Below are 23012 nucleotides of genomic sequence, written 5' to 3'. Positions count from 1 at the left end.
GTAGTCATTTGATCCATCGCTATTATAAAAATATTGATTATAGCAGCTTTGTAGCTGTCAAGACTGAACGCAGGATTTAGAAAGCAGACAAAGACTCGAGCTCCACAGGGAGAGAAGGCTGTTTAGGTCAGCAGGAAACTAATTGGGGCTGCAAGTTGCACTCATGGGTCCTGAGAAGCACAAAAACTGCTTTAGAAATTAGAGGATACAGGATATCCTGTGAGCAACCTCAGCGGTGAGGGACAGATCGATACTCCTGATAATAGAATTACACAGAGGTGCACACAACCACTTGCATAGAGCCCCCCGTGTCCTTTGACTCATTCCAGTGAAATGAAAGCTCATTATCTACTTGGCGCTCCGTCGACACCATCTACACGTTGTATACACATCTATACTAATCAAAAGGCTGAAAATAGGTGGCGCGGAGAGGGAATGAAAAGTGGAGCAGGCACCATGGGTTTGATAATGACAGACACATCCAGGAACAAAGTCAGCTCCTGTCTTACCTGTCTCTGACTTTTCCCAGTCATGTTCTTCCACAGACGTCTTTAAACATGTGCTTTCACACATCAGAACCTAAGTTTCTAAAGTCTCTCAGCTGAACATAACTGACGAGGTCCTCCTCTTCAAATTCTTGTTAAAATACTAATGACAGACTATGTGGGTGATAACACTTAAAACTGTAACGTGACAGCTGAGGCTCTGATGTCAGAATATGCTCATGTGTGCTACTAATAACTGAAGTGAGTTTTCCTGACAGCTAATCACCCAGTTTGTTTCCCCCCACAGAGTCTGCTGAAATGCCACAGAAATGTCATTGGCAAATAGAACATTTGCATTGTTTGGAAAATTGCTGGGTTCACACAGAGTAGCATGAAACTTGTTGGCAGAGAGAAGAGGAGGAAGAGGAGGAGAGCGGTGAAAATAGATGAGGGGTCCCTTGGCAGCTGTTTCTCACACACACACAGTAGACGAGGCACATCAGAGGCCACAGCTGACAAAAACGCAAAGACGAAGGATGAGACAGGAATAACAAGCAGATCATGTTTATGGATAGCAGTGTGTATCCTACATATCTGATAGTTGTGTGTATGTGTGTGTGTGTGTGTGTGTGTGTGATAGAGGATTCTGTATCTCCTGACTGTAAACCAAAGACAAAGGCTGACTCTTGGGCCTACTTCAGGTGGTCCCTCAGGAAAAATAAAATGGGCCGTCACTGCCATGGGGTACAGAGGAGAGATACACAAGAAGACAGCAGACACACACCCCCTTGAGCTAAGCGGAAACACTTAAACACACACAGATACACACACATCTTTCTTCTTCACTTATTTCCACTTCAAGGCGTTGGCCTGCTGGTTAGAGCACCAGCAGGCGAGATTCCCTCCTCCCACACATTCACTGCAAACCTTCACCTACCTCTTCATCTTGTGGAAGGAGACCTGATATTCAAGCCCAGAGGACTTCAACTCGGAGGGAAGTGAGTTGATGAAAGCCTCGATGACTGCATGTTGCAGCATATTGCTTCACTCTATAGCTTACTGCGGAGGGCAGTGTGCAAGTTATTGTAATAAATGAGTCTGCAAAATACCAAGCCACCCACCAGACACATTTGACTGTGTGCAGCAATGAAAAGCACAGCCTGGCCCGTAAATGAAGCATTAGCACAGTGTCAGAGCTGTGATTCTGAAGAGTACTTTAAGTGGATCACAGATGAGCTATGTAGCCCTTTAAATAACCCTAGCAGTACTGCTCTGCTCTGAATACTCTACAAGTGCCAAAGGGTCTTAATGCATTACTGTGTGTAAAACCAGTAAAACCTGCCAAAGGGCTCGAAAAGACAAATCAACATAAATAGGAATAAAGAAAAAAAAAGGGGAGGGGGGTATAAGTATTCTAAAGCAGCAGCCTGCACAGCACACACATAGGTTTAGATTACCACTTAATACACACTTGCTTTGAACTAATTGCTGAGGGGAATGTGCGTCTAAACCAAATTTCATGGCAATGAAATATAGAAGTCCTTTCCAGGACGCCCCTTTCATACCCAACCATGAAATCATGACACTATTACCTTTTACCAATCAACCTATTTACCTGTGGAATGATCCAAACAGGTGTTGTTGGAGCGTTCCACAACTTTCCCAGTCTTTAGTTACTCATGTCCAAACTTTTTTGAAACAAAAAACAATGAAGTTGATGAGGTCAAACATTAAATATATTTGTTTTACTGATGTTCTACACAGCATCCAAACTTACTGAAATCAGAGTTGTATATCCTGCACTCATCTTTAACCACTGGGCCCCTCAAATCTCTTCACACAAACTGCCAATGGTTACCAGCCTTTGTAAAGGCCATCTATAGACAGGGGATTTTGGAGGCTCTAGCAGAAATCCAAGATCATATAGGAGCTTTATAAAAGAACTACTGTTGATCACATATTGTGCTTTACACAGCTCCACATTTTTACCTCCTTTTGCAGCTTGTTTGAGCAGAAAATTAGGCTATTATGCTCAATCCTTACAATAGAAAGTAAAATGGAGTGCCGGTATGTAATGCTTTTTGACCTTAGGACAGGACAAAAAAAGAAATCAGAAATCAAACTTGCCAGTTTGCTGTACTGGTGAGCACTGGCCCAGTTTCAGCAATGAGTAGTATTGTTGCTGAATTCTTTCGCCCGTTACAGTGTTCATTTCCTGTGAGAGGAAACTGGGGCACAAAGCAGCACGAAGCCATTTACAATTCAGTTCCGCCTGGATGGATGTCGATGATTCAACCATATTTAAGTACAGTAAATGAGGAGGGAAAGATGGAGATAACACTGATCACAGACTATCTGCGACATCCATAATCACAATGTAGACTTACCGAAGAGCTGAAAAGAAGAGAAAAGGAGCCAGGATGAAGCAATCACACTCAGCCAATCAGATTCTCTATTTGAGTATATGAGTTAGTTCCATTAGCCCCTGACCTCACCTATTGCTCATCACCTCATCATGAAAATGTTCACGCTTATTGGATTTGCTGAGGCTTTTAACACTAAAGAGGTACTGGGCTGAAAGCACACTACTTAGACTGAAATGGAACTAGGCCATAATGTAGTCGAAATGTAACATAGTCGGGACAGAGAGGTAATCCATCACTGCAGAACAACCATTACGCTGCTGATCTCTCTACCAATCAATTTACTGATCATAGAAAAGTAGACCTACAGTGACAGGGAAAGGGGCTGATGTTAACAGTATTGAAGTGGGGGGTGGTGGGGTGGGTACATGTTGTCTCTGCATACAATGGACCCTGGTGTGGGTAACAGTGGCAGGCTGTGCCACGCTGGCCCACATAGAGCTGCTGTTTCCCTGAGGGCTGGCATTCACATAGCTGAGAGGAATCAGCGTTAGGCCAGGCTCTCTTTCTATTATCTTCACCCACCCCTCAACTCTAAACATGGCCGCCTTTCAGGGCCACACATACACTATTTTTATTACTGCACATCGTGATCATTTTGCCTCGTTTGCGTCATTTCCACCGCATGTTTCTATTTGCTCTACCATCCTGACAAAAAGTGGTCACTGGTGCTAAAACTGCCAAAACAAAGGAATTTCTGAGCCGTGCTCCATCCTGGTCTTTTCCCGCTATAAGTAGAGCAAGCTAACCTTTTTCAGCTTAATTCTTTCATTCTTGACTTGAACTATGTACTAACATATTCCAGTTTAGCACACATTTATATAACTGATGCCATCTTATTCTGTCAAGGCTGCTTCCTGGCTGTCACCTCTGTGAGTGATTAGGGACTCCAATATTTCCTCTGATACTTTTGTGCCCGTACACACAAATCCTAAATCCTGAGAATAAATTAGATTGCATGCTGTTGGGACGCCTGATATCTATTACAAACTGGTTATGAGATCAATTATCTCACTATTAGTCATAATAAATTAAACCAATGCCATGATGCCTAAGTGACATAATACAAATGTTTTGAAGCTGAGGGCTCAGAGGCGACAGTAAGTTGTACCAAAGGGTTCGTTGGTAAGCATCAATATAGCAATGCACAAGATATTTGTGTTGGGAAAAGGTTAAAGCTAGTGCTCACGAGCATGTGGGAGAGATATCTGTGTCACACACATTCACACTACGCCACCGTTTTCTCTGTTTTTATTCACACCTGCTTTGGTTTTATACACCTGCTGATGTGCATAAACGATACCATATCGCCAAAGTGTGTGTACGTGTTCGCAACATCCCTGGAAACATGTGCATTAATAAATGGATCATATTAATAATGCTCAAAACAAAGAATGACCAGCTGATTATTTTTTTCAATTAATCCATTGATCAGCATATCATCAGCATAAGAATCAGCATATATTAAAAACTGCTCATCACAATTTCCCAGAGCCCAAATCAACATGTGTACCAACTATTGCTGTGTACCAACACATGTGGTATTTAATTCATGGATTATATCAAACAGACAAAAGCAGAAAAATGCCCATATTTGAGAGTGGGTGTTATATGTTTTTCAGTTTGTAAATGTGCATCAAATGCGTATTCTGTGTTCGTTGAGATGACATGTTGGTCCTGTTTTACCGGTCGACTGTGACGGGCAAAAAAAGCTTCGACACAAAGACTGGTTTGTTGCAATATGAAGGAGGATCCTTTATAAATGACACTAAGTGCATATGAAAGCCATCTCTTTGATGAATTTCATTTTCTTAGATCCTAATTATTTTTATAGCCGGCTATAAAAGAGCTAAAAGCCCCCTCTATTTTTTGAGTATCTTATTAATCTACAAAGCCTTACATAATCTAACACCTTCATATATCATCGGCTGTTTTTCATTTCATGTCCCAACAAGAACTGGCGGATCTTTCTCTGGTGCAGGTGCTTTCTATTTTCATGGCCCAATACCGTGAACGCCATCCCTTTGGACCTGAAAACAACTACGTCCTTTGGAATTTTTAATAAGACCTTAATGGCCTGCCTTTTTCATTTGGCTAAAATCATTGTTAATAATTTATTGTATTGTGATAAAACTTTGTTTTTCTCAATTATTGCAATTCTATTAAAGTACAAGCAGCTCTGGAGCTCCATCCACTCATACTACATGCACTGACATTCCCTCCTGTAAATTGGCAGCTATGGCCACATACGCAGCCTAATGTATTAGCTGACAGTGTGCTGACAGCTGAGAGCAACGGCCAACTCGACAGGCTCCCTGGAGTGCACAGTGACAGCTCCCAGCTGGGACAGAGATACAGCAAGGGAATCATTTTCTGTCTGAGAAGAGCCGGGCTAACACACATGCATGCACACAGACTGACCACTGTTAATGATCACACCTTATCTCCTTTACCAGGGAGCAGAGAGCATTGGAAAGGAAGCACTGCAATTTTCCACTTGTCCTGAAAATAATCTACTCACAGTGACACCTTGTCACACTGCTAACCTTTAAATTCTACGCAGAGTGAAGCTAAATTCTTCTTACCCAGTGTGTCTTTGATGTTCTTCACCAGCGAGCCTTTCTTCAGGCTGTTCTTGCGCTCGACATAGTTCGATGGCACATACCCCGTTTGGTTGGCGCCGTTGCGGACACGCCACCAGGTCTTTGAGTCGTCCAGGAGGAAGAGACGCTCATTTTTACGGATGTCAAGTTCCTGGTCCTGTTGGGCCGTGTAGTCCCACTTGGCTACAACAATCACCTCCTCTGTCATCTTTCATGGAGTCCTCCTGTGGAGAAGAAGAGGACGGGGGTGAGCCTCACCAACTGCAGCATAGAGGTATAAAGCAGCTTCAGAGTGAATACAAGCATAGGGGCAAAACAAACAGGAAAGATGAAAAAAATGAAACAAAAGACAGCTACTGGCCATTTAGAAACACTGCTATGATTAATTATTAAGAAATGATGTGTGATTGCCATCCATTAGGGTTAAAAGAAGCAAACAGCCAAGTCAAAGTTATCACTTGGCTCATAATTCACTGAGGATCAGGTGGGCCAAATTCTGAATCATGGTGTGTGTAAATTGTGATAGCGTACCTATTCCTTTTCATTTCTAAATGTATTGTTACATCTAATGCAGAGTCTAATTCTGAGGTGTGTGTCTGTGTGTGTGTGAAGTTGAGTTTTTTTGCTGTGACAAGTGACAAGTTATTACAAAATAATCCATATCCATCCATGCACACAATTTTTAAACCGCTTATCCTAGTTCACATTGGGCATTAAAGAGGACGCACCGTAGACAGGTTGCCAGTCTATCATACGGCTAAATTACATAAGCAAGCTAAGCATGAGTTTAAAGTTCGTGGCAATATTCAGAGTCTAAAATCGTGCTGAAACGGATAATTCCTCAGATGAAGATTATGGCGAAATGCTTCCCACATGTTCTTCCCTCCAACATGAGACGCAGAGGGGTCACATCCGTAACGTTCACCTGAAGGAGATACCACCTTAAACCAGCAGCTGAAAGCATGAGAAGGCACACAGGTTTCAGGACAACAGCCCCTCTGCAACACAACATTCAGGCAAAAAAAAGCCCCTCTGAAGAGGCTGAGCGGCACAAATACACAAAATCAATATCTGTGCTCATTCTGCATGCTCTCCCTTACACTGACACACACACACACACGTGCAAAAGCCTTGCCTATTAGTTTCTGAGAGAGACAGTGAGCGATTACATGCTCTACTTCACCAGGCCTTAGGTGAAGTAATTTGACATGGGTGTCCTGGACCACCTTAACTGCTGAAGAATTACATGTATCTGTTCATGAGACATGCAAACGGGAAATTGATTGTCTAATTGGCAATCTGCATGAAGGGATCAGGAAAGTTTGATGCGATTTTGTTTATTCCTGCTCTGTGAAAACCTTCTTTCGCTGATAAAAGGCATCTCTTGGTATGAGAGCCATCCAAGCAATGCAGTTTATATTTAGCTCACCGCCGAGTAAACAGTCTGCGGCTGGAAACAAGATCACTGGAATAAAGAAAGGGACTAAAAATGGTTCAGATGAAAAGGAGCTGTTTGAAGATAAGGGTGAATTCAAAGATGCTGAATGAACAGCTGGATTTGCCATTAACGAGACCACGGCGAGAATCCATCTCGCCAGGCTTCAAGTTGTGCACTTGTGGCTGAAACACAGTGGTTCGACCCAAGCGTCCTATGAGGAACTATTGGCAGCCACTGGAGGGCGTGGTTTAGGTGTGATGACAGCATGACTGTTTGTTTGAAAACGGCAATGGTGGCTCTCATAGAGGTTTCCATCGATGCTGCTTCAGCATCAGACACATCAGAACTGGAAAATATTTCTTCATTGAAAGAAGAGCAAAGAATGGCACTGAAGACTTTTCTTCATGGAAAAGATGGTTTCACTCGCTCGGTTCTGTGTAACAAACCATCTATTGAGTCAGGCTACCTGCAATTGTTCAGCTTCAATAATTAGTCTGTTGATTTCATATCTAAGCTAGTAGTCAGTGGATATTGTGGGACGGTGTGATTCATGGCAGCAACACCCTTCAGCAGCCTGATAGCAGCATGATAACATACTTCTTTAAGAGCTTATAAAAACTTCTAAATAATGTGAAAAGAAAACCCCTACTGAGTCTAACACAGTTAAATGGAAAAAAAAACAGTACTGATAAATGAGTGTGCAAGGAAACAAGTGGGCGAGTGCATTCATGCGAATTTAGTATATGTGCACAGCAATAGAGAGGTTTTCCTACTAAACACGAGTCTAAAGCACACATTTAAAGTGCAGGGGGATTGCATATTCTCATATTTGTATTGTCATTTACATTTCATACTTTAATGAGAGGGCAGAGAACAGACTAAGCAGAATGACAAAAGAGAATTATGACTCATGAGAAGTGTAGCTGCACAAATTAGACCATATAAAAGATTCCATTACTGGTGGAAAGATTAATATCTTCTGTGGGGGCTACATTTTATAAAATGCAAATATGAGCACTCTAAAGCGCGGGCTGTTTTTTCAACCTGAGATATTCAATTCCACTTCAATTAGGCCACAACCACAGAGACAGTGCAGCCATTACTGAATACATTCTTACAGTTGCAGTCACAGCCAAAAGCAGGCTTGTGTGACCGTAGCTGCTTCCTATCTATGCAACAAGAAGTAAAAAGTACAGCAGTTGGTACAGTAGAGCGTTGCACTTGTGAATGTGCCTCTGCTTGCCATCACTAAAGCTGTCAAACTGGATTTCTTCACAGGCTGGGACAGGGACAGCGGGGCGGGTGAGGGGTGTTGTGCAACACGCCACTGGGAGAGTTTGTGTCAAGTTCACCATAAGTTAAGTTACACAACCTTCCAGGACATGGCAACTTTTACTGCAGCAACAAAAGGATGGTGGAAGGTTCTGTTTTCGACACGCGGGACAAGAAAAAAACGCAGCAGCTGGGACTCTTTGGAGAGAGCAGGAAAAAGAAGTGGAAGGGCAGATTTATGACAAGATGAGGGACGGTGACGTCAACTCTTCCAGGAGACAGGAGGTATGTGAGCGTGCTGTGGCCTCTATCCACCTCAGGCCATAGCTGCTGGATTAGATCAGGCTACTACTTTCTTTTTGTTTTATTGCATTCATTCCTCCTGGCGGGGATGGATGGACAAGCAAACCCAATAATATCAGATTCAGAGACTCCTGTCATGCAGACCTGAACTCAGGCCTTCCAGCATAAGGTCACTTTCACACCTATAGTTCAGTTCATTGGTTCCAGACTAAGTTAAACAAAAAGCTACATCGTTATCTCTTTGTTCTGGTCTTGTTTGTGTTCACACTGACTTTTTGAAAACAAACCAAAAGCCATGAGCATGTCGAGTCATCTGACACGTAACTCATCCATTGGACAGCTTTGGTGATGTCATTGTGTATCATCAGGACTACACACATAGACCCACATGGGGAAATTAAATTCTGGTGATTGGCAGCATGTAGTGCTGCACTTTTTGAACTTTGTGTTTGTTTTTCTTCTCTGGTGTTCACAAACAATTCTATTATTAGTCCTGACTACAGCTCAGCCAGATTTTTCTGAATAATGACAACTGGGTAGAAACAGGGCTAAAAGAGGCCACTTATACCATAATATGTTGATAGTTACTAGAACTAGACCGATGAAAAACTGTATAGAGGTGATTTACAGCAGCTCCAACCGGGACTCTGAATCTGAGGGCGACGACAGCGGGCTCAGGCAGGGACGAGAGGCATGAAGTGGAGAGGCCTGAGAGAGAGATCAGTCGGCGCCCACCTCTGAAGGCCCGAGTGGGGGATACAGCGGGGTCAGCCCTGGGGTTGTAAAATATATGTGTTAAAGGCTCTTAGTTTCGCATTTCTCTGTAATGTAGCAGTGTTAACAATGTCACTTAAAACTTTCTCCCTCCACCCTGGAACTCAAACAATTTTTTGGCTTCCCCTAAAATATCTATATTTAAATAATGAAATGAATCTCATAACCGTCAGTTTTAATATCTGTCAAAGTAGTACACTAGCTAACGATAGCCTCAAGGGCCAGAACCATTTCCTGCTACTCAACAACACCGTGCCTCGTCTAAACTTGCCTCTCTCATTGGCCATTGTGCTACCAATTGGAAAGTACTGACATAATCATCCTAAATACCAAAAATGTTTGGAATTATCAATGTGGCCCCGATGAGTCTGCGAGCAGGTCGGGAGGTTTAAGACTGGATCTGTAAACCCCCCGCATTACCAGATAATCTGGGCTGAACATCGATACAGACCAGGGTCCCTGACCAGATTTCTCCTCCGATTTTCTGGAGCGCTGAATTGGGGATTAAAAGGCCCAAAGATCCTGTAGTCTGAGGCTGGCTTTAGTGTCATTTCTTTCCACTTTTGACGTTGTGTAAATCGGCAGAATAACACATGATATTCTTCCATCCTAGCATGAGTCTCCCCTCATCCGTGATTCCAATTTCTCTGTTGCCTTGACAACCCCGCTCATTAGGCAACGTGATGGGAATGCCACTCCAAATCCAGACCATCCTCCGCTATGGCCAATCATGTATGTCAGAGTGGCAGCTATACCATTGCTCATTCTGATGCCTGCTAACATGCCGTCGCTCTAGACGTGCTGATGAATTCCACCAGGCCAGCTTTTCTCTGAATCTGAAAGTCTCCTTTTAAACCACTGTGCTTCAGTCAACTGTGAGTGAAAACTAGATTCACTAAACAGGAACATTTTCCGATACATTTGTCATTTAATTACAGCCGCTAACTCAGTTTCCTTCATATGGTTCACAGACAGGCGGTTGAACAAAAAACAAAAACAGCCTTCTTGTGAGAGAGCGCACACGGATGCATACAAAAGGCAACAGATTTGGGAGAGGTCGGGTTTAAAAAGAGAAAAGGCCTGAGAGCTCGTGCTCCTCGTGACCCCTCATTCCTCTGCTGAGAGAGTTAAAAGAGGAAAGATGAGCGACAGACTGCTGAGCTGGGCTTCACCAGCACTTCACAACTCCCTTCACTGAGGGGGGAACGCTCAGAGGCTCTTTCAACACCACACAAAGAGAAAGGGAAAGTAAAAGAGGATTATAAAAAAGAGGGGATATTTAAAGGAAAAAAAAAACGTCTGGCAGAGCTTTCTGTGTTCGCCATTCAGGTCAAAGACAAGCAGGATTCAGCCAATGGGAGACACCCCCCCACCCCCGCCCCTCCTCCTCTCCACTTGGTCTGCATTAGTTGCTTCTCAGAGGAAGGACGACTGCTTTATTCCCTACAAGCAATCAGTGTCTGAAGCATTCGGAGTGAAGTGAACAGACTGAAACACGAGGACGCCAGACTCACTGTTACAGCCACTGTGGATCTAATGATCTTCTTCACAGAATAATTTGTCTCTAACAACAAAACCAGGCCAGTGCATAATTAGATGCCTTTCACATGCAGTCAGTGTTAACAATGTGTTCCACATGTACAGCTGCTGCCCATAAAAAAAAAAAATCAATTAAAAAAAAACAGAGTGACAGCTATATTGTGAAACAGGCAATATTTTACAACCCCAACAAGCTCCCAATCTGTCGCTCACACACATGCAGGACATTTTCACACACTCATGGGCCCTGAACTGAGGTATGACATAAGCTCATCTCATCTGCCTCTCTGTGATGAGGTTTGGTGGTTGTTCTACTCCAGTTTCTGGTGGGAAATGGGTACCACACATGTGGATACCATCAAAAAATAGCCCAAAACTCAAACCATGCAAGGACATCTCAAACACAACAGCGAGGGGGTCCAAAAGAGTCGGACCAAGAAGAATGCCCACAGACCACACAAAAAGAGCTGCTATCACCACAACATACGACTGCATGTTTGAAGACAGAAGAGGCCTCTTTATCAAACTCAACTATTCCAAACTGTGGTAAGAAGCACAATCTAAAGCAGAGAAAAAACACAACTTAGGATAGAAATAAAATCCCTGAAATGTCAAGCTCTTTATCATGATGATTACAGACACTTTGATCAGCAGACATTTACAATAAAATATTAACCTGCAATGACTGATATTTTGGGCCTTTGGCAGCAGCAGAAAGCTCTGTTTGTGTCCACCTGATGAATGCAAGTCCAACGACCCTCTTTTAGCTCTGTAGAACTCCATTAAGCCGAGGGGAGATATTTCTGTGTGGGCTCATCAATACGAACAACCCGTTCTGTTTGCACAAAATGTGCTGTTGTGCACACAAGTTATTATGCTGTGCAAATGAAACTGTTGTGTACACGTTACCATGCAGCTCGGACAAAGTCATTTCAAAACAGAGAGGATTCAGTTATTTCTGTTTTCACCTCAGTTCAGTTCTTGCTGCTGTAGCACAAAAACACCTGTTTGCTCTCATGGGTCTCACGAGCTGAGCTGGATGCCCAGCATTCAGCACACAGATGGCACTGACTTCACAGAGGACAGTACTTCTGAGAAGCACCAAATTACACCCAGCGTGTTTACTCATGTTATAATTGTGGGTATTAGTGTATTAAGTGTTTTGACTAGATGCTTACAAAACTAGAAGTGATAGCAGAGGTTAATGAAGGCTATTGTAAAGAAGTGCTAGGTAGGGCTGGATGTCAAAGCCCAGTAACTTTAAAGGTCTTAATCAGTGTTCATTGCACTGAATATCATATCATAAGTGCTGAAAGCTTGCATTAAATGTCTGCTCAGACTCAAAATCAAAGGTAAATTCAATTTAATCAATCTTAAGTGGCCTAAATGGGTGATGACAGAAGGTGGAATTCACTTCTTTCTCTGGACCGTCCTTCCCCCAACCTCTCTTTTTTTTACAGGTCACTTTCATTTTCTGTCATTGCTTCAGCCCTCCTCTCCTCAGTGGAGGCACATTGTTGAGTGGGTCTCCATGACAACAGTGGCTGGGTGGTCCCATTTTCACTGACAGGGGCGTTCCCAAAAGAATTAGACTTATAGCCCTTCACTCTTCGATTTTCAATATTTCTTTACAAAGGATCAACTTTCATTCTACACAAAGGATGCAGGCTCTGCACCCAAGGGGTGGTGGTTTAAACAGAGGTTATGTTTTCCCACATTAAAGTCAAAGAGAAAATGATTAGTCTGAGAGATTAGAGAGCACTACATCTCCAGGAGAGTCCCCAGAACTCCTTGCTATGATGGCGATTTTAAAAAAGGCGTTGCCAACATGTTTTATGAATTTATGTAAAATTCCTGGTGTATACACCATATTTTGACATCAGAATGATGACTGATGGCACTGCAGTGCGGTATCATTGTGCTTCACCACTGTGATCAATCCCTTCATCACACAGTATCTGTGCGAACAGATGGGAGGTATTGATGTTTTTTTTTTCCTACCGAAGCATCAACCTCCAGTCCCTAATTTGTTAGGGATCACATTATGTGAAATGCTGTTTTAATTAGCATCTGCTTAGTTTAGGCACACAGTTGTGCATCATGTTAATTTGATATTATTATTCCATCCTAATGATTGCACTGAAAGATGATAAACAACATTGAATCCCCACTGCATTGACTTCTCTACGTTCCTCTTTTTCTCTCCTTCTCTTCAGCCATAAATAGCTGACTTCAAACTTGGGTTGTTTTCTCGACTCCTGGATGCCCACTTTACCTCTTTCCACAACAGTGCAGTGCTTGTTCACTTTGCACAGCTCCCTGCGCTCCAAACACATGATGAGATGTCTCTTCTGAGCAGCTTGTCCTCAGTAAGGTTTATAACACAGTCCTCTGTACACAACCTCTCCCTGCTGCAAGCTGCTGTTTATTAGCAAAGGTTTCCTCGTGTCATTTTTAACCTTTCTTGCAGCTTTGGTTCATAAGTAAAGTGGGAAGGACTGTCGTTATTTTTAACTCTGTATGTGACCGTCTGGTATCCATGTCCCCTGGCACAGCAACAAAAGACAAGCACTGTATAGCACAGCGGGGCAAATGTTGCAAACGCAGCTTTGGTGCACAATGGCGCTCGTTTTTCTTTGACTGGAGGAGACGGAGAACAACCTGAGGTGATGGTGTGTTTGTGTCTGACAGAGAGAGAGAGCGAGAGGGAGAAATAGAGAAAATAAGAGAAAGAGAAATAAAGTAAAAAGCGGGTCACTTCCAGGTCAAACTACAAAGATGTGGCAGTGACTGTAAGCTATTGTTTGTACTCCATTGTAAATTTGTGTTTATTTTTCTAACCCCTCATCAGAAAATATCCAAGGTCCTACTCATCAGAAAATATCCAAGGTCCTACTCGTCCAGACTCAAGTGACACCAAAAAACAGAGCTTCTTTCCTAAATAAACATGTGGGTGGTGAGAAGGCAGCTTTTGAAAAATTATGATGCAACTTAAAGGGCAGAATGAAAAGATGACAACTACCTGTCCCTTCTATTGCCCTCTCACTAAGTTTTCACTTTTTGCTAATTACGCTGTGTTCATGTTGAACGTGAGGGTTCATTGTTGAGTTCCTTTTTGTTTCTGAAGCTTTCAACCAACACCTTTGGCCTTCGTCTGTGGATGTTGCTCACTTGTCACTGAGATGCATTAGTTTGCCATGCCTAAGAGGCAGAGGCAGCTCTTAGGCATGCAGAAATAGTAGGAAATGTTCAATTTGGCCGGGGAGGCTTGGGGCTTGGCCCAGGCAAACCAGTGTGGAATAAAGCAGGTCTAAAGGAGAAAAGAAAGCTTGTAGTGGAACAGGTGCGTAGGCAGGAGGAGTTGTTAAGAGGGGCAAAAGCAGTTGGTCAAGCCAAACAGGGACAATGGTTGAATTGGGAAGGTGTTGAGAAGAGGAAACTTAGTTGGAGGGACCTGTGGAATATGGAGGAAGGCCGTATTAAATTTCTGATAGGGGCGACATACGATGTGTTGCCAACCCCGCAGAACCTAAGTCTCTGGGTACAGGGCGATCAATCGTGCCCACTCTGCTCAGGTACAGCAAGTTTAAAGCACATTTTGTCAGGTTGTAGAATTAGCTTATCACAAGGCCGGTATACATGGCGGCATAATCAGGTGCTGAGAAGCTTAGCCGCAGGCATTGAGGAGAGAAGGAAGCAGGTGAATTCTGGAAGTTCTAGAAAGGAGAGGTTAGATGTGCAGTTTGTTCGAGAGGGGGAGAAAAATAAAGCTGCTAAGTCAGGGAGAAAGCAGGGAGGTGGCTGCCTGGTAGGGGCTGATGATTGGCAAATGCAGGTCGACTTGGGAGGACAGCTAGTTGTGCCCCAGGAAATAGTTTATAGTAATCTGAGGCCAGACATTGTCTTATGGTCCATGAGTAAAAAGACTGTGTATTTTATTGAGTTAACAGTCCCTTGGGAAAATTCAGTGGAGGCAGCTTATGAAAGGAAGAAGACTAAGTATGCAGATTTAAAGACAGAATCTGAGCAGAGGGGATGGAAGACCAGGGTCTGTCCGGTTGAAGTGGGGTGTAGAGGTTTTGTTGCAGGGTCAGCTGTTTCACTGTTGAGGGAGCTGGGAGTGCATGGGCAAAATTTAAGAAAGACAGTGAGGGAGATGTCAGATGAGGCTGCTAGGTCTAGTCAGTGGATATGGATCAGGAGAAATAATAGTAGTTGGGGGGTGAAATAGGGACAGTGGGGGGGCAGGCAGAGGACATGCATGCCTAACCCGGCAAGAGAAGAGGTTAAAGTCTGAACAAGACACCTCTCCTCTGCTCTGCTTTCCCCGCCCCATCTTCTCGCTCTGCCAATAGGAAGAGAACCAGGAAGTTTAGATAAGGTGGGGGGTGTGGCCAGCTAGAGTCTCTCTTTGGGACCATGCGGCCTGTTCAGGTGAGTTTGCGTGGTAAGACACAGAGTTGGCTTGTTTTTTGATCTTTTTGGTTGTTTTCCTGTTTTGTCTGCTTCTTGAAGGAAATGTTAGGGTTTGTTTTCCTGCTCTGTTTGCTTTTTGAAGGAAATGGTAGGGTTTGCTGCTTCTTGAAGGAAATGTTAGAAGAGGCTGTTAAATCTAGTCTGTGGTTTAGGCCTCCACCTTCAGCACCTTCTAAATTTTCCACCCCCTACCCGAACAAGGGTCTGTATCCAATCCCTACTTTCATCTTTTGACTCTACCTCTTTATTTTCTATCCCCTACCCGAACCAGGGTTTGTATTCCCACCCCGCTTTTTTCTTGGTGCAGTTGGTGAGAGGCAGGGGTAGATGATGGTAGTGTGGCAATCGGCAGTTACATGTGGCATCTAGGCCTGTGGTAGCATTGTAGCAGCTAACAATAGCTCAAGCGGTGAGAGTATGATAGTATCTTAGCAGTTAGTATTGGTAGCTAGCAATTAACATTAACAGTATAGGTGAATCTAGCGTTATTGTCTTCTTCTGTTCCTCTTAGCAGGTAGCGGTTAGCACATAACATTAGCTAAATGGTAGCATCGGAACTGTATTGTCTTCTTCTGTTCTTCCTAGCGGTTAGCAGTAGCATTAGCAATAGTTAAATGGTAGCATCGGTACTGGCCACTACCTGGAGCATCTCTGGGTCAGTTGAACGTGGCGGTGCTGTTTGGATTGTGTAGGAGCAGTGTGAACTGGCACTAGGGGGGGTGACTCTGGGACGCCGGAGTTCACTGCCTAACCTCCTGGAGGTGTAGTGGGACTAAGTAGGCGAAACACTGTTGAAGGGAGGTTTCCACCTGATGACCCCCAGAGACGTGTTAGGAATCACTGCTCTTTGGCAGGTATAGAGGCAGATTAGAGCTCCAAGGTTCTTCACTGAGAATGAATCCTCTTTTTGAGCACAAGTATCTTGTGTTTAAATTAACTCACAACTAGCTTGGCTAGTGACTGTTGTGAATAGAGCAGCTGACAACATGGGAAAGACCATGTGACTGCTTGGAAAGACAGCTGACAGGAGGGAAAAGACCCCACAGGTGCTGGTATGGGCTAGCAACCCATGGCAGCAGTGGCAAGCCTTAACCTTGCTACAACCAGACTTAGCTACAACCAATATAAGGAAAATACCCCAAGAGTCAGCGAGAGCAGGGGTGGAAGATGACTCACAGGTGGATTGCATGGTAACGAACAGGATAACGGATATGACTATGCCTTGGATACATGACTCAGTGAGGGATGGGGGCACGGACCCATCTCTTAGGGCCAGAGGTAGCAGTACTCAGGTGACAGGGAAGGCAACTAAGGAGAGCAAAAGTTGTGCAGCAGAGGATAAGAAGCTTCAAGTTTGCCCATGTGGCTGGCAGAAAATAACATCAATCCGAGGCCTTAGAACTCATCAGGGAAGGAGGAAGTGTTTAGCGGTGGAAGGGCAGAGTGGCCGCATCGACCAGTATTTCTTGAGAAGTCAGTCGAATCAGTCGGATGAAGTCCAGCGACAGGTAGAAAACCACAGTTCGCAGGATATCAGTAACACTATCCCTGGAGAGGAGGAGGTACGGAGAGGGGATGCAGTTGGTGTTGAGGGCAACAGGCCAGCCAAGGAGAGAAGCATGGAGCAGAAAGCTAGAGTTAAGTGGCCGAGGGCTAATGATAGCAAAGAGTGGGAGGCAGTTGATAGAGATTTATCAGTCATATTAAGCAGGCTTAGAGGAGATGTAGTGGAGAAATTGGATAAAATTGGAGATGTGATCTACTCCTATGGTCGAGAGAGATTTGGGGTGCTTGTCAAAAGGAAAGGCGAGAGGGTGCAGGTCGGCAAGTCTAGGCGGCAAAGAGAAATAGAGAAGTTAGTAAAGGAAAGGAGGCAGTTAAGAAAGCAGTGGAGGAAGGCGACAGAAGAAGAAAGGGAGGGAATTAAGGTGTTGCAGGAGGAACTGAGAAGCAGGTTAGCAGTACTCAGAAGGGCAGAACACCTTAGGGAGAAGAGAAAGAAGAAGGAACGTGCAAGGTCAGCATTTTTTAGGAACCCCTTTAATTTTGTGAAAGGCTTGTTTAATCAAGAAAAAGGAGGGCAACTTAAGGCAACGAAATCAGAGATTGAACAGTATTTGAAGTCGACGTATTCAGATTCAAAGGAGAATAGGAACATAGGTCTTCCACCTGACATGCCACCATTAGGGGAAGTGGAGCAGGAGATGGATGTGAGCCCACCTAGGTGGAGAGAAGTGGTGGAGGTGGTTAGGCGTGCAAAGGCTTCTTCGGCCCCAGGGCCTAATGGAGTCCCCTACCGTGTCTATAAGAGTGCACCTGGCATCTTAAGGACACTATGGAGATACCTGAGAATAGTTTGGGAGAAACAAAGTATTCCAAGAGCATGGCGCAGGGCAGGAGGTGTCTTCATCCCTAAGGAGAAGGAGTCATCGGACCTTAGCCAATTTCGGATGATTTCTCTCCTAAATGTTGAGGGAAAGATTTTCTTTAGTATCGTAGCACAGAGGCTGGCTAAATACTTAGAAAGGAATGGTATGATAGATACGACAGTGCAAAAAGCAGGGATACCAGGATTTGCGGGATGCTTAGAGCATACTAGCATGATTTGGCATCAGATTCAGACAGCTAAGAGGGAGAAAAGAGACTTGAATGTTGTATTTTTAGATCTGGCTAATGCGTTTGGGTCAGTGCCACATAACCTTATTTGGAGTTCCTTTGACTACTTTAAAGTGCCGGAGATAGTTGTTAACTTGGTGAAAGCATATTTCCAAGACATCAGACTGTGTGCAAGTATCGCAGAGCTCACAACAGGCTGGCAAAGATTGGAGGTTGGTATTATGGCAGGATGTACAGTGTCCCCGCTAGCTTTCACAATGGCTATGGAGGTAATTATTAGGGCTTCCAAGTGGGTCGTAGGTGGAGAGAGACGGCAGAATGGAATGCGTCTTCCACCAATTAGGGCTTATATGGATGATATGACACTGCTAACTTCAACAGTGCCATGTACAAGGAGGTTGTTAGATAAAGTCAATCAGAATCTCAAGTGGGCTAGTATGAAGATTAAGCCTAGTAAGTCAAGGAGTATTTCAATATACAGAGGGAAAGTAAGTGATAGAAAGTTTGCTATAGATGGTGAGGAAATCCCAACAATTAGGGAGAAAGCAGTTAAGAGTCTAGGACGGTGGTACAATGTGGACCTGAATGATGTTGAACAGGTTGTGCAATTTAGAAAGGATGTTGCAGAAGGGCTGGAGAGAATAGATAAATCAGGGCTCCCAGGAAAACTGAGGTTGTGGTGCTTGCAGTTTGGCTTGTATCCTAGGTTAATGTGGCCAATGTCAGTATATGAAGTCCCATTATCTGTAGCAGAGAGAATGGAAAGGCTAGTTAGCTCTTATATTAGAAAATGGTTGGGTGCTCCCAGGTGCTTAAGCAATGTAGCTTTGTATGGGAAAGGAATGCTTCAGCTGCCAGTATCCAGTCTAACAGAGGAGTTTAAATGCACTAAGGTTAGGACAGAACTTTTATTATCTGGGAGTAAGGACATGTTAGTTAGCAATGTGGTTCCGAATCCTTCTGGGGGGAGGAAATGGAACCCAAGGGCAGCAGTGCAGGAGGCAGAGGCAGCTCTTAGGCATGCAGAAATAGTAGGAAATGTTCAATTTGGCCGGGGAGGCTTGGGGCTTGGCCCAGGCAAACCAGTGTGGAATAAAGCAGGTCTAAAGGAGAAAAGAAAGCTTGTAGTGGAACAGGTGCGTAGGCAGGAGGAGTTGTTAAGAGGGGCAAAAGCAGTTGGTCAAGCCAAACAGGGACAATGGTTGAATTGGGAAGGTGTTGAGAAGAGGAAACTTAGTTGGAGGGACCTGTGGAATATGGAGGAAGGCCGTATTAAATTTCTGATAGGGGCGACATACGATGTGTTGCCAACCCCGCAGAACCTAAGTCTCTGGGTACAGGGCGATCAATCGTGCCCACTCTGCTCAGGTACAGCAAGTTTAAAGCACATTTTGTCAGGTTGTAGAATTAGCTTATCACAAGGCCGGTATACATGGCGGCATAATCAGGTGCTGAGAAGCTTAGCCGCAGGCATTGAGGAGAGAAGGAAGCAGGTGAATTCTGGAAGTTCTAGAAAGGAGAGGTTAGATGTGCAGTTTGTTCGAGAGGGGGAGAAAAATAAAGCTGCTAAGTCAGGGAGAAAGCAGGGAGGTGGCTGCCTGGTAGGGGCTGATGATTGGCAAATGCAGGTCGACTTGGGAGGACAGCTAGTTGTGCCCCAGGAAATAGTTTATAGTAATCTGAGGCCAGACATTGTCTTATGGTCCATGAGTAAAAAGACTGTGTATTTTATTGAGTTAACAGTCCCTTGGGAAAATTCAGTGGAGGCAGCTTATGAAAGGAAGAAGACTAAGTATGCAGATTTAAAGACAGAATCTGAGCAGAGGGGATGGAAGACCAGGGTCTGTCCGGTTGAAGTGGGGTGTAGAGGTTTTGTTGCAGGGTCAGCTGTTTCACTGTTGAGGGAGCTGGGAGTGCATGGGCAAAATTTAAGAAAGACAGTGAGGGAGATGTCAGATGAGGCTGCTAGGTCTAGTCAGTGGATATGGATCAGGAGAAATAATAGTAGTTGGGGGGTGAAATAGGGACAGTGGGGGGGCAGGCAGAGGACATGCATGCCTAACCCGGCAAGAGAAGAGGTTAAAGTCTGAACAAGACACCTCTCCTCTGCTCTGCTTTCCCCGCCCCATCTTCTCGCTCTGCCAATAGGAAGAGAACCAGGAAGTTTAGATAAGGTGGGGGGTGTGGCCAGCTAGAGTCTCTCTTTGGGACCATGCGGCCTGTTCAGGTGAGTTTGCGTGGTAAGACACAGAGTTGGCTTGTTTTTTGATCTTTTTGGTTGTTTTCCTGTTTTGTCTGCTTCTTGAAGGAAATGTTAGGGTTTGTTTTCCTGCTCTGTTTGCTTTTTGAAGGAAATGGTAGGGTTTGCTGCTTCTTGAAGGAAATGTTAGAAGAGGCTGTTAAATCTAGTCTGTGGTTTAGGCCTCCACCTTCAGCACCTTCTAAATTTTCCACCCCCTACCCGAACAAGGGTCTGTATCCAATCCCTACTTTCATCTTTTGACTCTACCTCTTTATTTTCTATCCCCTACCCGAACCAGGGTTTGTATTCCCACCCCGCTTTTTTCTTGGTGCAGTTGGTGAGAGGCAGGGGTAGATGATGGTAGTGTGGCAATCGGCAGTTACATGTGGCATCTAGGCCTGTGGTAGCATTGTAGCAGCTAACAATAGCTAAAGCGGTGAGAGTATGATAGTATCTTAGCAGTTAGTATTGGTAGCTAGCAATTAACATTAACAGTATAGGTGAATCTAGCGTTATTGTCTTCTTCTGTTCCTCTTAGCAGGTAGCGGTTAGCACATAACATTAGCTAAATGGTAGCATCGGAACTGTATTGTCTTCTTCTGTTCTTCCTAGCGGTTAGCAGTAGCATTAGCAATAGTTAAATGGTAGCATCGGTACTGGCCACTACCTGGAGCATCTCTGGGTCAGTTGAACGTGGCGGTGCTGTTTGGATTGTGTAGGAGCAGTGTGAACTGGCACTAGGGGGGGTGACTCTGGGACGCCGGAGTTCACTGCCTAACCTCCTGGAGGTGTAGTGGGACTAAGTAGGCGAAACACTGTTGAAGGGAGGTTTCCACCTGATGACCCCCAGAGACGTGTTAGGAATCACTGCTCTTTGGCAGGTATAGAGGCAGATTAGAGCTCCAAGGTTCTTCACTGAGAATGAATCCTCTTTTTGAGCACAAGTATCTTGTGTTTAAATTAACTCGCATGACTTAAACATAGAATTTGATCACACGACAACAGGTTGTTTTATATGGCAAAGGCCTCAAGGTGTCGGAAATGAGTCGGACATTGCGTTGAGAATGTGAGACTGTATTTATGTTGATTTTGTTAGACGAGTTTCTGATCACGCAATAGGGATTTGGTCGAAGTCTCAACACAGCAGTCCAGGAAGTATGGTTCATTAACAGCTAGTACTTATGAGCCGCTATTTAATCAGTATTACATACGCGTTCAGTTGTGTAACAACAGAAATTGAAAAAATATGTAAATGAGAATAACTGAATTATGAGTCTGGCTGCATTCAAACACAGTATCAAGGACAGCAGGAGAGGACAGAATGAAAGTTTAACTGGACACTGGGCTGTGTGGGTCCTGATTCTTAACAAATGATGGCTGTGGTGTGCAGATTTCTGCTGACAAAAAAAACACGGACAAGACGTTTTTCTATTGTTCAAATGTTAAAATGTGGACGGAGATCTTTCTGAAAACAACCACAAAATATTTTTAGATATACACTGCTTTTTTAAAAGGAGCCTGACTTGGTGTTTTCTGTTTCATCAAGCTTCGCAAATCTTTGTCAGAATACGGTGGTATCTGCTGGTTAGTTTTCCTGAACTCCTTCAACTGAAGCTCGGGTGAATTTAACAACGACCATCCAAAAAAAAGATAAAATATAAAAAAAAGTTGGGATGCTGTAAAACAAGAAAATAACCAAAACAAAAACCAATGTGATCATTTACTAATCCTTTTTCACATAAATCAACTGAAAACAGTACGAAGAACGCTCCAAAAACACCTGTTTGGAAAATTCCACAGGTAACCAGGTTGATTGGTAACAGGTGATGTGAGTAAAACTGTAAACTGTTGTTGGTCAACATAGTTCATTTGCAAATGGCTGCTTTCTGTTTAGAATAGACTCTCAGTGCCTCGTCATGCTGCTGGCATTTGTAGCTTGGTGTAAATACGTAGCACTCCCATTGTTTGTGCCTTTTTACTTTGAAAAAGCGACGGCAAATGGCGAAACTCCAACACTCCGTTCCAACCCACCAATGGTCTAACTTCATCACTCCTCTCCTCAGCTACTGTATTTTTACCTTGCCAAAAAAAAAAAGGGGGCTGCAGGATGGTGCAGAGAACAAGAGATACTCTATGCCATATTGAGCATTTTGAGACTGTTGAGACTGGAGGCAAGAAACATTTCAACACTGCAGTGTCTTATTGACTTAGAAACTTTACTCAGTTGAATATGAGCAGCTTGTGGAATCAAATAGACAAAATGCCCGAAGCAAAACAAGCCCCACATTTCAGCTTTTCTTACACCCCATATAGTCAATAAGTCAATTAGCAAACTAGAGACAATCTAAGTGGAGCACTCTGTAGTAAGAGGATTCAGCTGCTATAAATGTATGTGAGTGATAAGATACTCTAAACATCCAGAGCATTAAGATGCTGTATACTATTCATGAATGAATGACCATGAGAGTCAGGCAAGTGAGGCTCAATGAGACTACACTCACTTTACATCTGCAGCAAGGCTATGAAGGGAAATACAGTAACATCAGGATTTCTTCTGACTCTCCACCCAACCACTTTTTGGGTGAATCTGACTACAGCTGCAGCTGTCATGAAATTTGATATGTAAATAAGGTAATTGATCTCAAGATGTTTTCTTCCTCATTTTGTTTTGTTTTTCCACAGGAGACGGAATCATGAAGTGATCACTGCACTTGATGGGGGCCTGGTAGCACGGATGTTAATGATTAATCATCAATTGATTAATTGCCATTAAAAAAGTAATTACAAATGTATTAACCGACAATGTATGATTTTTGCACCACTTTACATATATTACCTTTT

General features: G+C 43.7%; 1 protein-coding gene across 1 annotated transcript in view; it reads right to left on the bottom strand.

Annotated features, from left to right (window-relative positions):
* nck2a (NCK adaptor protein 2a) overlaps positions 1-23012 on the bottom strand; it is a 42641-nt gene that overhangs the window by 3618 nt on the left and 16011 nt on the right. Inside the window, exon 2 of the mRNA XM_041951252.1 lies at positions 5494-5735. Coding sequence (XP_041807186.1) covers positions 5494-5719 — 226 coding nt within the window. The 5' untranslated portion in view covers positions 5720-5735. The remainder of the gene's footprint in view (positions 1-5493; positions 5736-23012) is intronic.

Source organism: Chelmon rostratus, chromosome 13 (assembly GCF_017976325.1).
Source record: "Chelmon rostratus isolate fCheRos1 chromosome 13, fCheRos1.pri, whole genome shotgun sequence".
Classification (NCBI taxonomy): domain Eukaryota; kingdom Metazoa; phylum Chordata; class Actinopteri; order Chaetodontiformes; family Chaetodontidae; genus Chelmon; species Chelmon rostratus.
Note: the sequence above shows the minus strand (reverse complement) of the source record. Positions and strands in the feature narration are given on the sequence as shown.